Below are 15,041 nucleotides of genomic sequence, written 5' to 3' on the forward strand. Positions count from 1 at the left end.
GCTATGTGGAGTTTTTTGAAGTGGTAGCTTTGTCTGGCAATAGCCATGGGACTCTTCTCCCGTTCCCCCATCCAGCCAAAATTACTCAGTTCAGGAAGTGGGGAGATTTCACCTTTTAGGTGCTTTGGCTTAGTAGCATGAAAGTTAATTTGTGATAATCAGCTTGAGGTAAGGAGCATACAAAATAAACTTGACATATTAGGTTCATGTTTTATAGTATATTAAGCTCTGTATGAACCCTTTAATTAAGAAAATGTGCATTTTAATTTCTTAGAAACAGTAATCTAATAATAGGATTTGAGGCGGGAAGGATAATTGGGTAGCCTGGTGATGCTGTATTTAAGCACTTGTCGACCTTTGAATGAGAAAGCTTATGGGTTTATAACTTGGTCTAAAAATGCTTTGAAATGGAACAAGGTACATAAGAGCACAGTTTGGAGGTAATTTATTGACTGAAGGATTTTATGCAAACACTTTGACCATATTGACATTTCTGCATGAGATGAGTTGCTTGAATATTATACTTGAAAGGAGGGGAATACAATAATAGGTCCATGATCTCAATATGCATTTCTCATTAATGTAAATGGGAGTTATGTGGGCAAGCTCCTTCTACTATACCCAACCCAACCAGTTGTTCTTGAGACCACATGCCCTTCTCCGTCTTCTTTGCGGTGAGCAACCTCAGCTTCCATGCCCTTCAGAAAATCACCCCACTTCCTGGGAACTTTGGAAAATGTTGTTTGGGCACTCATCCCCCAGACTATGAGCAGTTCAAGGCATTGGGTGCTCAGACAACTTGGGTATGACCACATGCCATCGTGAGGATAAATACATTTATGTTTGTCAGGATTTCAGATAGAAAGATTATGCGTGCCGGAGAAAAGGCTATAGATTATTTTTTAATGTATTAAGTTCCTCGTCAACACTTCCTCACAATATAACAAGATAATGGCTAAATTCTGATACTTGCTGGAGTGTAGTGTGTTTTGGTGACACCCTGTCTTCCTCACTCCTGTATGCCCTGATGGAGTGAAGGGGGGGTCAAGATGTATTTCACTGGTATATACCAACTGAGGCTATTCCCCATGGCCCAGTTCCACTAGCATAACGTGACACTGGACAACCTGTGAGATACTGTGTGCCTCTGGCAAGGTGAGGTGCTCAACATCTCACAGGACTGGTTGCTAAAGATGTTTCTGTGGTAACATGCTGGTTTATAATCAACTGATTTATAATCACTGTTTTTATTTTAACACACTGGTTTATAATCAGCTCCCTGCCTCCACTATAGTTTCTAGATAGTTTGCAAAGTGATTTGGGGTATATTTAGTATATATTTGTGTGTGTGTTTGTGTGTGTGTGTGTGTGTGTGTGGTCTGTAAACCAGCTTAGAATATATTTTAGTGTATGTGTATATTCAAGCCCAATATGTTTTATAATTTCTGGTTCACAGTCTGGTTGCTCTTGTTAGGGGGGACACAGGAAAATATTCTTTTTGTAAGTAAAAAGAAAAGTCCCTTTCAAAGTCAAAATGAAATTACTGTCTTGTTCAGGATACAAATATCTGCAGGTGTTCTGTGTGGCTTATCTTCCCAATAGCATGCAAAGGCCTTAGCATGCTGATGCCTGCTCTTGTGAGAATCCCTGCAGGAGTTGAACAAAGTGTGCAGGCAAGAAACTCTAATAACCATTTTAAATTTTGCATTAAACCTCTCAAACTCTACCCTATTTCCCTCCCCCAAACACTCCTTCCTTTGTTCAAATGTAATCTCAGAGAGAAGCCATGTAGTTACTGCATAAAGAGTAGATACTGTGTCCTGGTGCTAAAGAAAGGGGGGGGAACCCCAAACATTTGCAATGCTACTTTCTCCCTTGTGTTTGATAATTTGCAAGGAAACAAAGAAGGGTATGTTTTCCCCAAAACCTGAGATTGAAATTAATTGCTATAAGTGAGGCCCTACATTGTTGAATACTCCCAGTGTACTGTTTGTGGATGTATGGTGAGAATGGCCACACAGGAAGAATGGAGAATGGCCACACATGCTCTCTTATGTATTTGTGAGGTGGCTCCATGTCAGCTTTGAAGAGGTTAGTGCTGGGAAAAGGCCAGGAGAAGGTGATGGGTAGGCCTCTAGAACCATGTTTATGCAGATAATATGAATTGGAACTACTATGAACTAGGTGTAAAGGGGCCACACTGCTATTCCAGCTGGAAGTCCTATACTGGTTTGGGATAAAGTTCATACCTTCATTCCCCCTGGAATTCCTTGCAGAGAGCCCACTGGACAGAGATTTGTTTTGGAGGCTGAAATGAATTTTTCACAATATGATTCTAAGAGTTTGCTCACGTGAGAGACTTTGGAGAAAAATCATAGTGTTGCAGAGTGACAGTACCATCTCAGCAACCATTTTAATCAATGTGCATTGTTTTATTGCTATTTCCAGAGAACACAATGTCTGTATGAGATCAACATATCAAACTCAATTTTACAGCTTAGCTCTTAGTGTTACAGGCCAACATGTTCTAGACACTTTCCAAACACAGAGAAAAGCACAGTTTCTTACCCCAAAATGTAGAGATATAAACGTCAGTAGATATTTAACAATACATTTGATCGCTTCCCGAACTGTCATTTCAACTTTTTTAATTTCCTTGGATACTTTTCCTTCTGAAATTCTTGCACGTTTCATGTATGATTATTTTTAAGTAATTCAGTTACATTTTTTTGTTCATGTCACATTTAAGAATCCCTTTGGATTCTATTTCTTCTTGTAAAATAAGTGTAATGGTTGCTTAAAAGTTCCTTTGTTATATATCTCCCATTGTTCATTGGCTGTGCTCAGATTTCCCTGATATGTATTTTTAATCTTTGCCTTGTTCAGACTTCATCTTCAATAGTTCCCTGCAGACAATGTACAACTCCTGCTGCCCTTTGGACTGTAATTATGATGCATCCACTGTTGAAAATATCGTGGATACAATGTACCCAATCTCCAGATAAACTTTCTTTTTGGTTTGGTTTAGTTTAGTTAGCACATTTTTTTGCAGCAGGGTGCACTGTATACTTAGAGAAAATATTACAGATAGTCATCTGACTGTTTCAAAGGAAACCATTCTCTCTTGTGCTTTGGTGCTTTCATTCTCGCCTTTTCTTTTCCTTTCCTCCTTTTGACTTTTCTGTTTTGTTTTTCTTCCTCCTTTCATTCCACATCCTCTGCTTCAAATGTGCATAGACACAACCATGACCCCTCAGAATTGATTGGGTATAGCAAAAAAGCCATACAGCCCCAAGAACTAAGGGCTTTTCCAGAGCTAATTTGGAAAGAAAGGAAGGTCCATGATCGGCCATAATAGACCTCGAAAATCAATGTTTCAGGGGGAATGGGGGTTGCAATTGCATAACCGAAATGAGAATAGCTGAGCATATTTTAAGTTTTAAGTTCAAAGCACTCAGTTAAAAACAGTGTACCTGAGTACTATGCTTCCATTTTTAAAGCCAATGTCCTTGTTGGTGTTGTTATAGCACCAACTAGATGAGTATGTACATCATAAAACTATCAAATACAGAATTTAGATTTTCTACTCAGGAAAGATCTAAGCATGAGTTATCACAGAAAATGAACTTGTATTTCATAGATAAAGGCTGGACCTTCCAGGTTAGACTTAGGGTCACACATGAGGAAAAAACTGAAAGTAGGTAGTTGGAACTGCTGTGGAGCTGTTTTTTAAAAAAAAAAAAACAAAAACCCAAAACATGTAGTGTATTTGGGCATCCACAAATAAACCTTTCCAAATATCTGTATATATTTTAGAGTTGCAGAAGGATTCCTGCTAAAATATTCAAGATTTTAAGATCTTTTTAGCATGTTTTTTTGAATAAGATTGTGATTTTTTTTAGTTTTCACTTTAGTAAGTGAGACATGAGAACAACCAACGTGGTGATGCCTATTGTTTTGGTTGTGTTCTGTTGTAGAGTATCTGCTGGGAGAGTAGTAATATGGGTCCCATTGTGCCATTAGTGCCTTGAGGCTATGGGATACCCATTGACATCAGGATTGGGGCTATGATTTGGACATGAATATGCTTTTAGGTATTATGTGATTAACACATGTTAAAAAAAAAGATGCTCTGTCAGTGAAGAAGTATAATCAAATTATGGGCATTACACAAATAGACTGTTATTGCAGAAATTTCAGATAATTTATAGATTCCAAGGCCAGAAGGGGCCTCTGTAATCCTCTATATTCCTGTATAACACAGGCCAGAACTTCCCCAAAATAATCCCTAGTCAATAAGTTTTAGAGAAACATCCAGTCTTGATTTTAAAGTTCCCAGTAATGGAGAATCCACCACAACCCTTGGTAAATTATTCCAGTGGTTAACTATCCTTACTGTGAAACATTTACACCTTTTTTGTAGGGCATCTCCAGAATAGCACACTGCATTTTATACAATTTATTAGCAGATACCATTGCAGAGTTCTTGAAAATTTCAGAGAGAAAAAATGTTAGTACCCAACTATAAGGAAAATACCTGTTTCAAAGCACTCATTCAGTCATTAATTTACCAGGTTCCATAATTGTGTAGCAAAGTTTTACAAAACCACTTATTATGCATAGAAACTATTATCTTTAGCTTTCATTTTTGTTTTGCATCAGAGGCACTGTGTATACACTGGAGGGAAAAAAGTAACATATGTAAAGGTTATTCATTTCCTGTACCTTATACACAATCTGATCTGAGTACTTTTCTTTTGTGTAAAAGGTTTTTTTGTTTTGTTTTGTTTTATTTTGTTTTTTTCCATTATGGATAAATAATGCTGGCTTATTAGAAAGCAGTTACTCTAACTTACATACGTCCATGATAACAAATTGAATAATCAATTGCAATGAAATCTTTTAGACTGTATTACCTGATACATGTTTTTGTTTGTTTTCTTAACTAGTGAAAAAGGCCATAGATTTTAAATCTAGAGGATTTAAATTGTTTCCAGGGAAAGACAACAGCAACAAGTTTTCTATCTGTGAGTGTACTCCTTTTTGTTACTTTTTTCTAGTGCAAGAGTGAAGTTTGTGTTGTCTATGTTGTTTGTGTGTGTTTTCAAAAATGTTTATGTATTTCCAATAATATAACTGCCTTAAATATCTTTCTACAATCTTCATGGTCAATTTTAAAATGTGGTTCTACTCTGAAGGGAAGTTCTCTATAAATCATGGGTGCCTGTGTATTGTGTCTCAACGATTTCTGATCAAATTTGATGAATATGCAAATAAAAATATCCCCTCTCTTTCCCTTATCTACCAAGCCTGCAAAAACTGAACCTGGAGTACACCCTTACAACTGTGCAACAACATATTTTCTTCAAATGATATTCTCAGTGTCATTCCAACAGTCTCTTTGGCTTCAGCTCAGATTAGAATTTGGTAAACTGTCCTAGAAAACAGATCATTGAGTGTACTCAGCACCTTGCAGTATCAAGTCCTTGATGATGCACAGGAGGAGTATGTTAGAGAGCTTATTCCTTCACTCTCCCACTTCCCTGGTCCTTCTCGCATGAACAGAGAGCAACAATACCCGAAGTCCGAAGGTGCAAACAATTCAATGTTTATTGGGGTGAACTTCCAGCAAGCTTAAATACAAGTTCCTTTTTCCTTATTTTCGAATCCCAACTTACTTCCTGTTTGCCCCTAATTTATATAGTAATATTCTTAGCTATACCTTAACCAATCATTCTACTGAAATTTAACTAACTAATCCTAACATATTGTAACATGATTAGCTAACCAATTATATCCCACCACAATAATTAGATTACACCCAGCAAAATTAATTATACAGCAGACAGAAACAATCACAGAACCAGACAGAGATTATACAGACAAACAATAGCAAAGTGGGAACTATAATGACAAAACAATACAGAAGTGAGGATTTCACATCCCAGCTATTGATAAATTAGTTCTTGCCAGACAGGATGCTATCAAACTAAGTTTCCTTTTACATTTTCTAGGCACTTCCCTTTCTCTGGAGGTGATAGGAATACAATCCTGTCCTGATAGTGCCTGACAGCCCAATAGCACCTTATTTCAGTGTGACTAGTTTGGAATGTGAGGATGTGACTGTTCGCTTCCTAGCTTATGGCTGCCTCTGCTGCTTAGCCAAAGGCCTTAGCCTAAGAACAGGGCCTCAAACTGTCACAGTAAGAGAAGGCCCTTACACCAGCAGACAGTGATTTTATTTCTTTCTTTTATACCTCTAGAACTAGCCAAGTGATAAGAATACCCCTAAATTCTTAAAGTACAGGCCTTTACAGACAGGCCTGAATATCTATATCCTAACAGAGTAAAATCCAGCTCACTTCATGTTAGCTGTGTTGAATGTGCAAGGCTATGAAGTGAGCTGTAGCTCACGAAAGCTTATGCTCAAATAAATTAGTCTCTAAGGTGCCACAAGTACTCCTTTTCTTTTTGAAGATTGAAAGTAGTAATAACTTATTTCAATTAACTTATTTCAAATAACTAGAGTAAGCAGATATGCCTCTGAATATATCAAGGAGAAGATCTGTTGAGAAAGAAGATGCCATTTTTACAGAGTAGAACCACATTTAAAATATTTAAATAATTGATTAAATAAATATGGGTTAAATGAATACCATGTGTCCACATTTCATTATTATTCATGGTGGGGGGGAAAGACTTATTGAATTAGCATGCTTTTGCCTGCACCCTAGGCAGGATATATTTGCCTGAGATAGCAGTCTTGAGGTCAGTTTCCAGGATTTATCATGACAGTGACTTTCCCAAAGAAAATGCATTTCAATGGAATTTCCACTTATAGGTTTTAAATTGTCAGCATGTGAGTCATGCATTTTTAGATAAAGGTTTCTTAAAGTGGCAAGCCCCTATAGCTTTTATGAAGTAAAAGTAATAAAATAAGCCATACTTCTATTCAGTTTATCACAGCAGTTTACAGTATTGCCAGATTTAATTTATCTGCAAAGAGTATCACCTAAACAACTCTGGAAGTTTTTTTCTTTTGTATCTGAAAAATGTGTTAAGATGCTTTAAAAAAAAATAAAAATCCATGTTATTTTCACACTGTTGGCTCACAGGAGAATAGGGTGGTTGTAAGACATGAAATACAGTAAAATATAGACAAGCCTATTTGAAAATATATGAAACTGGAAAATGTAAATATATGTAAACAATAGAGATTGATAATAGAATGGTTGACACAACAGATCGTGATGATAAAAATCAATCATTTTCTTATTAGATCAAATACAAATTTTCCATATTTATTACATTTCCACTAATTTATTAGCTTTGCCTTATATTACTTGATCACATTTCTTTCAAGACCAACTTTAAGATATCTAGATGTAGCTCTTAATGCATTAGTGGCTAGCAACTTCAAGCTATGATAGTATGTTTAGTGCAAAATCTTTATTTCAGTGAAGTTTTACATAGCTGATATTTTGTGGATATTCCATATAAAATTGAAGTATGTAGTATTGTGATTTGTCAGGGAGTTGGAGATGGACAACACAAATGAGCAGCTAGCCCCTACAAACAATTGATAAACATTTTGGTTGATTTAAAACTCGGTCAGACAGATTCAAAATTTTTAGAAGAGATGTTCAATTTTATCCTTCAGTTTAATTCTGTGTTCATTTGTAAATGTATAATAGGACAATATTTCAATAAAAATACATTGTGCCAATGATTGTTGGAGAGAATTCTCAATGGGACCTCAATGGGAGCACTGTATGCAGAATAATGAAAGAACAGAGTATTTTAAAAAGAATGACTGCCCCTCTACTGCCTAACGGTTCAACAGAGAAAATTATGTATATATCTGTTATTTGTAATAATATCAATAAATGGCTACCTTAAATTACTGTCTTGGATTATCTAAACCTCAGGAAACCATTGTCCTGAGATAGTTTTCATGTTTGTTCTCTCTGTCTTACTTCTGCTGAATACACACCATAAACACAACAAAATAGAAAACATGTATATGGTGTTTTTCACCAACAAAGAATTTTACAATTTTAACCCCTGTTCCTGCAAACACTCATTCAGTGCTTACCTTAATGCACCTGAAACCATTAGGATTCCTCATGTGAGAAGAAATTAAGCATGTGCATGAGTGTTTGCATGAGTGAGGACGTTATTAATCATATATACCCTTGGGATATATAAGCATCATCCTCACTCAACAAATGGTGAGATTAAGTTCCAAAGTCATAAAGGGATTGGTGTGAGAATCTGGATTACAGCTCAGCAATATCTGGCTCCCAGTCTCATGCTCAGACCATGAAGAAATGCCTCATTCATGATATTCCATTGTTTACAATAAAATGCCCATTAACAGTTGTCACAGGACTGTATGGGATAGTGGGGAAAGTGGGAAGCAGTAAAGTAGTTATATTTTTATAAACAGAAAGTCAAGTGTTATGTGTGGTCACATTCTACACCAACAATACAAAGGATCCAAACTCAGCAGACCATACATGTCTGGCCAAGCATGTTTAGGGATGAACATGAGTAGGGATGGGATTTAAGCATGTGCTTAAAACACTGCTGTATTGGGGCCAAAATTAGAGTTGTCAGTTTAATGCATTCCAACTATAACTTTTCTTTTGTTCTGAAGTTCTAAATGTTGTGTGTGTGTGTGTGTGTGTGTGTGTGTGTATTAATTGATTGATATTTTTCTCTCAGTACAGTCTTTCAGAATTTTCTGAATGAATATAAAATACACCCATGTATCATGTTAAGTTCTATTTCATTGTATTTCATTAAGAATGCAACAGTTTAGTGATGATGGCATAAAGCAGCACACTTTCTCAGGCTTGTTATATTAGCTGAAATGTGTAGATCCAATTGTTTTCATGCGGTGAAATCACTACAGAATCTGCTCTTTTTACATAAACGTCCACAGTATTACCATTTTTGAGAATTACGCAGAGTACAAGAATAAAATATTCTATTTCAAATACTGAAAGATGAAATACAATAAAATGGGAAGTCATGTTTAAAGCTGGATTTTTGTCTTGTTCATTTAGTCATACTAAAATAAAATATGTACTTCATATAGTACAATAATGATAAAAGTCCCCTAAATATTGTATAATCCAATCAAATTCTGGGATGTCATAGCAGTTATTTCCTGAGAACTATTGCCTGGGGCCAACGCCAATAAAAGCTTCTGGCTACAATTTTAATAAACTTTTAACCACACAAAATCTTAACTGAAAGTCACTCCTGCCCCACCCACAAAGGTAATCTCATTTTAGAATTCCTCCTAAGTAGAGAGTCAGTGCCACCTAAGAATTCCTCTGCCTGTGCACAGTGGTAATATTCCATTCTATGTGGACTAGCCACTAACTGCCTCCTTAATTCCCAAGCCCTGCCTTGGACTTTGGGACCATACAAGACACACAAAGTACTCCCACATGGATTCCCATTTAAAGTTCTGAATAACAGGTTCTTCCTGGACTGTCCATATGGACTCCAGTTGATGGCAGAACCATAACTGCCAAACACATGGATCCTTCAATGGTAGCAAGAAATTTGCTCTCTATGGGTGACGCACTTTCAGCCTACCCACAAGCCTCATTAAGTTTCTCAGAGTAAAGTGAGAAAAACTTCTGATTCTTCAGCTTATGTGCTGTTGATGGAAAACTCCTTTCCAGTCACAAAAGTGGAAATCCAGCTAGCCCTGTGTATTCCAATGTGGATGAACAGGCACTTACCTTTGCTTGCTGCAATATCAGATCATCCATGCTGTAGCTCTTTCAGGACAGAGAAGACTGAATAGTATGGCCACAGCCAGCAAAGGGTAAGGTGAGGGCCCATTGGTTGGAAAGGCCCCAACTACTGAAGAAAAACTAAATAATGCTCACTTACTCCCCATCCTTTCACTTTCGTTTTATGGTCCTGACCTCACCCATCACTATTGAATTAATTTTACCACCTTTTGTGAGTATAAGTACACCATGTTCAAGGCAAGGGAGAGTCCCTCAAACACTTATATGGCAATTCCTCACATGAGGCCAGGGGAAAAGATAGGTGGGAGTACCCTATTTTAGTGTCAGCCTGTGTCAAACTGTTATTCTTGCAGAGGTGGAGTCTGACAGTTTAGACATGTAATTAATTAGAAACAAGTTATCTCTCTCTGTGTCTCTCTCATAAAATCAATTTTAAAAAATTGTGTGAATAAGTCATTTATGATTAGCTTAATTATATACAAGCCCTTTCTCCCAAAGGAGTTTTATTTTGTTACGTTGAAAGCTATCACCCTGCTATGCCAAAGCCCATTGACTTAACTCAATGGGTTAAATATCTTTTCCTCTTAATATAAATGCCTTGGTTCACATCACTTAGTTTTGAAAACATTAAAAATAGTTTCATCTCAAGCCTAAACATTCTTCAGGTAGCAGCTGACCAGCCTCCTGTGATATGGATTTATTCCCTGATCATCAACTCTTAATTCAGTGCACAACTAGGATGAAAAGAACTAAACTGGGGTAGAAGTATTTTTTGGAACTGAAACTCTTGCAAACTATAAATGTTTCACTTTTTTATAGTAGAACAAACACAATATGTAAAATATGACAAAACTAGATAGTGCAAACTATTGAAAAAATACACTAATTTGTGTATCAATACTCGACTCTTTATATGTGCATAACTTCCACTAAAGTAAAAGTTTGTGTATGTAAAAGGCACCGGATGAGTTCTTAATCTTTTTTTTTATAAGAAGAGATGAATCAAAGATGAAAAGTTCAGATCCACATAAAGCTTTCAAGCCCCCATGGTTTGGGAATGTCCAGCTCTGAGGATTTGATTTGGTTCATTTTAAGAAATATGTGAAAGTCAAACCTGGTTCAGATCTTGAAGCTTCCCCCATGTCTCCAAATTCTGGGATATTTGGATTCACACCAGAAATTAAGGCCTACCTGACCCAACTCCACTGAAGTTTTGTCATTGACACAAGGCAAGCAGGTCAGACATTTGGGGAGAAGGCAAGAGTGACATTACTGAACTATGGTCAGAGGAAAATTTCCCATAAATTACAGTAACTGTCAATGAAGAGTTCATTAACTTTAAATATTATTTTTGTAAAGAAATACAAGTAATATGTATATGGATTCAGTAAGATGATGAGCAAATAAACAGAGTTATTTGGTACTTTTTCTATTATCATAAGACTTCTAGAATTTGCTGTTTAATGATATAAAACATACTTTAAAAGTCACATTTATCACTAAAAGAAAATAAATATATTGAAACTGGAGATTGTGATCTACCCCAAAATCTAGTAACTGTTTGTTTTTGAAGTGGCAACATTGTAGATAAAGTAAGTTTTTCATACTATTAATTGTCATATTTCTGGGTTTCCTAAAAGTGTGTTGTTTTTCTTTTCTTTTACAGTAAATGAAGGAGGTATTAAACAGGCATCCAATTTGTGTCCAGATCCTGGAGAGCCAGAAAATGGAAAACGACTAGGCTCAGATTTTAGGTAAAATATTAACCTTATCATTGTATCATTTCTATAACACATACATTTTTGAAAAAACATTATTAAAATATATATTTTTAAAAGTATACCAAGACCACTGGCCAACCTTTGGGGAATTCTATTTAAAATTAGATGGCTAAATATAGTCCACTATTTATATTTTAGTACTAAGGATAAAGATGTCCATAGTATACTGGGAAGTGGTACAAATAGCTGGGGATTTGCAAGGAATTTAATTGAAGAAGGTTATTTAAAATAGTTCTTTAATTTAAATATTCAGCTATCTTATTCCTACAAATATAGGGGTTATATGTAGAAATGGAGACTTTTGTGGGACATGTAAGATGAGGATGTGTGTGAAGAAGATAGTGTGAGGGAAGGGGGAGGAAAACAGGTCTCTTCAGGCTAGTCAGAATGGTTTCTACTGGCTGACAACTTTCAGGCTCATTCAAAGTACCATTTTAATGGTCATCAGGCAGGGTCAGGACTAGGCAGGCATGCGCTGGTGAGGGGAGAGGCAGGCTGCAATGGTGATAGCTCTCTCAACTCAGTGTAGAAGCAGCTTGCCCCCATCTCTTGCATTCTAGAGCAGTTGTCAGTGTTGGAGTTTGTTCAGGCTACTGGTACACGTCCCCATGTGCACCTACAAGAAGGAAATTCCCCTGTTAGCAGCTGGTGCAGTCTTGGCAATAATGGAGATAGCTGATAATTTTAACACCTGAAACTGGATGTAATGTTTTGGGGGTTGTTGTGAAACATTTTTTTCCTGTCTCCTTCCCTCCCTGATATATACTTAATTTTCTCTTCTTAATTATCACACCACTATGCACTGGAGCAATCTAAGCATCTTAAGGAGGACTAGTGAGAGGATTTGGGGGCACACATCAAACTTTACTAAATTGTTTTATTTAAATACTGTTTGTGTATTCCTTTACGCTGTCCTAGTTGCCTCCAACAGCACTGGAGCACTCCTTTTAGTCTTGGCAATTAATATGTACTGGGGTTAGCCGTGAAAAAAGTGAAAACTGATGCAATTTTTGAGGGAAAATAAAAGGGAGGCAGTACTAGAGACTTAGGGTGGGATTTTCAAAAGTGCCTAAATGAGTTAGATGCCAAAGTTAGATTTAAATTCAATGGGATTTAAGTGCCTAATTCAGTTAGATGCTTCTGAAAATCTCACCTTTAGTTTTCATTTAAAAAAAAATTGAGAGAGACCCCAAAGGCCATCTCTCTTACAGGGGGCTCACATACTTCCTGATAAGCCTCTGCAGCTCATCAGTGGAAGTAAGCTAACAGTCAACACATAAAAACCAAGCAAACCAAAATATCGCCAACTCATTTCCAACTCCTATTTCTGTGAGTCTCACAGTGTTCTATCTTCTCTGCATTTTTTTTCAGATTATGAACCCATCAGAGCAGGAACCATCCCTATTTCCTGTGTTGCATAAGACCAAGCATGTTGTTGTTGCTTAACACATCATTAATAATAATAATACTTCATAATGAGTAGTGCAGCGATAGTGAATTAGCAGGTAAAATCAAGCCAGATGTCAGAAGCAGGTGAGCAGGCTCTCGTGAACCCCTTGGGTACACTGGGTCTGCTATGGGGAGACTGTGGCAATACTCAGCCCTTTTGAAAATGTAATTAGCAGAGGAAGGTTATGGCAGATTGCAAGCAATGCATATTGTTACTTCAACAGTGGTGACAATGGAGGCAGGCAGAGCTCAGTCTCCTTTTTCCTTGGGATACAGATATTCAACTGATGAGTCTAGTGCAGTACCAAGCCAGCCTCTGTTCTTCAAAGAGGTGGTAGGCAGAAGCCACGGAGCTTGTACATGCATTCTGGGGACACAGGGAAGCAGTCAAGTCTAGTTAAAAATTATATTTGCGGAAAAATCCTTCCTGATGTAACTAGTGATATCTGAGATTCTTGAATAGGAAGGGATTTTAAGAAGAGGTTCACTCTTAATTAATTCTGATCCCCCCCCCCAACCCTACCCCCCACTCCCACAAGCTGAGAAACGAAACACAGGCTAGTCAGTTTATTTCATTTATCCTTGCATCTTATGGGATCATTCTCCCTGCCGGCCCCTGTCTGCCTGCCTTGCATCTCAGCAGAATTATCACATAATCAGCTAACCTGTGGGCAAGCAGTAGGCATATGCCTGCAGTTGCTCATCCTACTACTGGTCTGCTGTGGCACCTGATAAGCAGGCAGCTAAGCACAGTCTCCTCCTCTTGTCACACCACTCTTCCTGATGGACACCACCAGGAAGCAACAGCCAGGTAAAGGAGGAGGAGGCGGCGGTGGTGGTGATGGTAGGTAATTGAACCAATAGCAGTACAAGGTGAGGAACTAGCCTCCCTCATTCCCTAGCCAGCTCCACCACATTCCCTCAGCTACTCCAAGTCATCACAACAGCTGACCCAGGCATCTTCAACTGATTCCCCCGCAACTCTCTCTGTAAATAAGGCCCCTTGCAATCTGGGTGTTGGGCTGCATGTGATGATTGTGTTTGGATTAGTTGGGTGCGTCTAGTGATTGAAGAATAGTGGAGAGATAGGCAGCCAGGGTGCCTGTCCTTCCCACCTCTCACTGCTCTACACCTTGGACATTGCTGTAGCAACCTGCATAGAGCTTGGAGAGAGAAGCAAAGAGTTTTGAGGAGTTTCCAGAAAGTCAGTCTCTTTGCACATGGCTGGAATGCTAGCTGCAAGCACAGAACCTCTGTATATAGTTCTCTTCATAAGGAGCGAGTTTAATTTTAGAAAAATGGAGTCCTCTCCCAACACAAGGTTCAGGAAATACGGTGGCAGTAGTCAGCCTACAGAGATGCACAGCAAAGAAGAGAGTATGAGCAAAAGGAAAACAAAGCAGCAGCTAGAAATAGAGCAAGCAAGCAGCATGGAGGGACTCAAGCCACCAGAAAAGCTTGATTGCCAGACAAAAAAATCTTACACAAAAATAGAAGCAGTGGAAACAAGAACTGAGTTTTTTATATATAGCTGGCTATGGGGCTAAAGATGAGAAAATTAAGGTAAAAATAAGAAAAAAATATTTTTGAAACTATCTCATTGGGGGGAAAAGGACAAGTAGTGAGTGAGATACTGTTACCTGAAATAATACCCCAAACACAGGAACTGCTGATAAAGGTGTTGGACGAATACTGTGACCCCAACAAAATGAAATTGTAGAGAAAGACTGGGTTTTTTTACCCAAAACCATGATGCAGAAGAAGAAATAGATACTTACATTACAGAGCTGAGAATTGTGGCCTCCACATGCACATGTAACTTTGGAAACATTAAAAGTTCCATAAGCAGAGACAGGATCATTTGTAGCACATGGGTTTCCAGCTTATGGAAGAGATTGCTGAAAGAAACAGATCTAACCCTAGAGAAATGCCTCTAGCAAGGGTAGCTGAACTGTCCAGGGAAAAGATCAAAAACAATAGCCACTAGTGCAGAACACGTACACAAGTTCAAGCTAAAGATACCTAAGAATCAGGG

The 15,041-nt window shown here is 37.6% G+C and overlaps 1 protein-coding gene across 1 annotated transcript in view; it reads left to right on the forward strand.

Annotated features, from left to right (window-relative positions):
• Nucleotides 1–15,041, forward strand: part of CSMD3 (CUB and Sushi multiple domains 3) — a 1,169,988-nt gene that overhangs the window by 430,451 nt on the left and 724,496 nt on the right. The window contains exons 8-9 of the mRNA XM_074943928.1: nucleotides 4,950–5,027; nucleotides 11,443–11,530. Of these exons, the coding sequence (XP_074800029.1) occupies nucleotides 4,950–5,027; nucleotides 11,443–11,530 (166 nt within the window). The remainder of the gene's footprint in view (nucleotides 1–4,949; nucleotides 5,028–11,442; nucleotides 11,531–15,041) is intronic.

This window comes from Natator depressus, chromosome 2 (assembly GCF_965152275.1).
Source record: "Natator depressus isolate rNatDep1 chromosome 2, rNatDep2.hap1, whole genome shotgun sequence".
Lineage (NCBI taxonomy): Eukaryota > Metazoa > Chordata > Testudines > Cheloniidae > Natator > Natator depressus.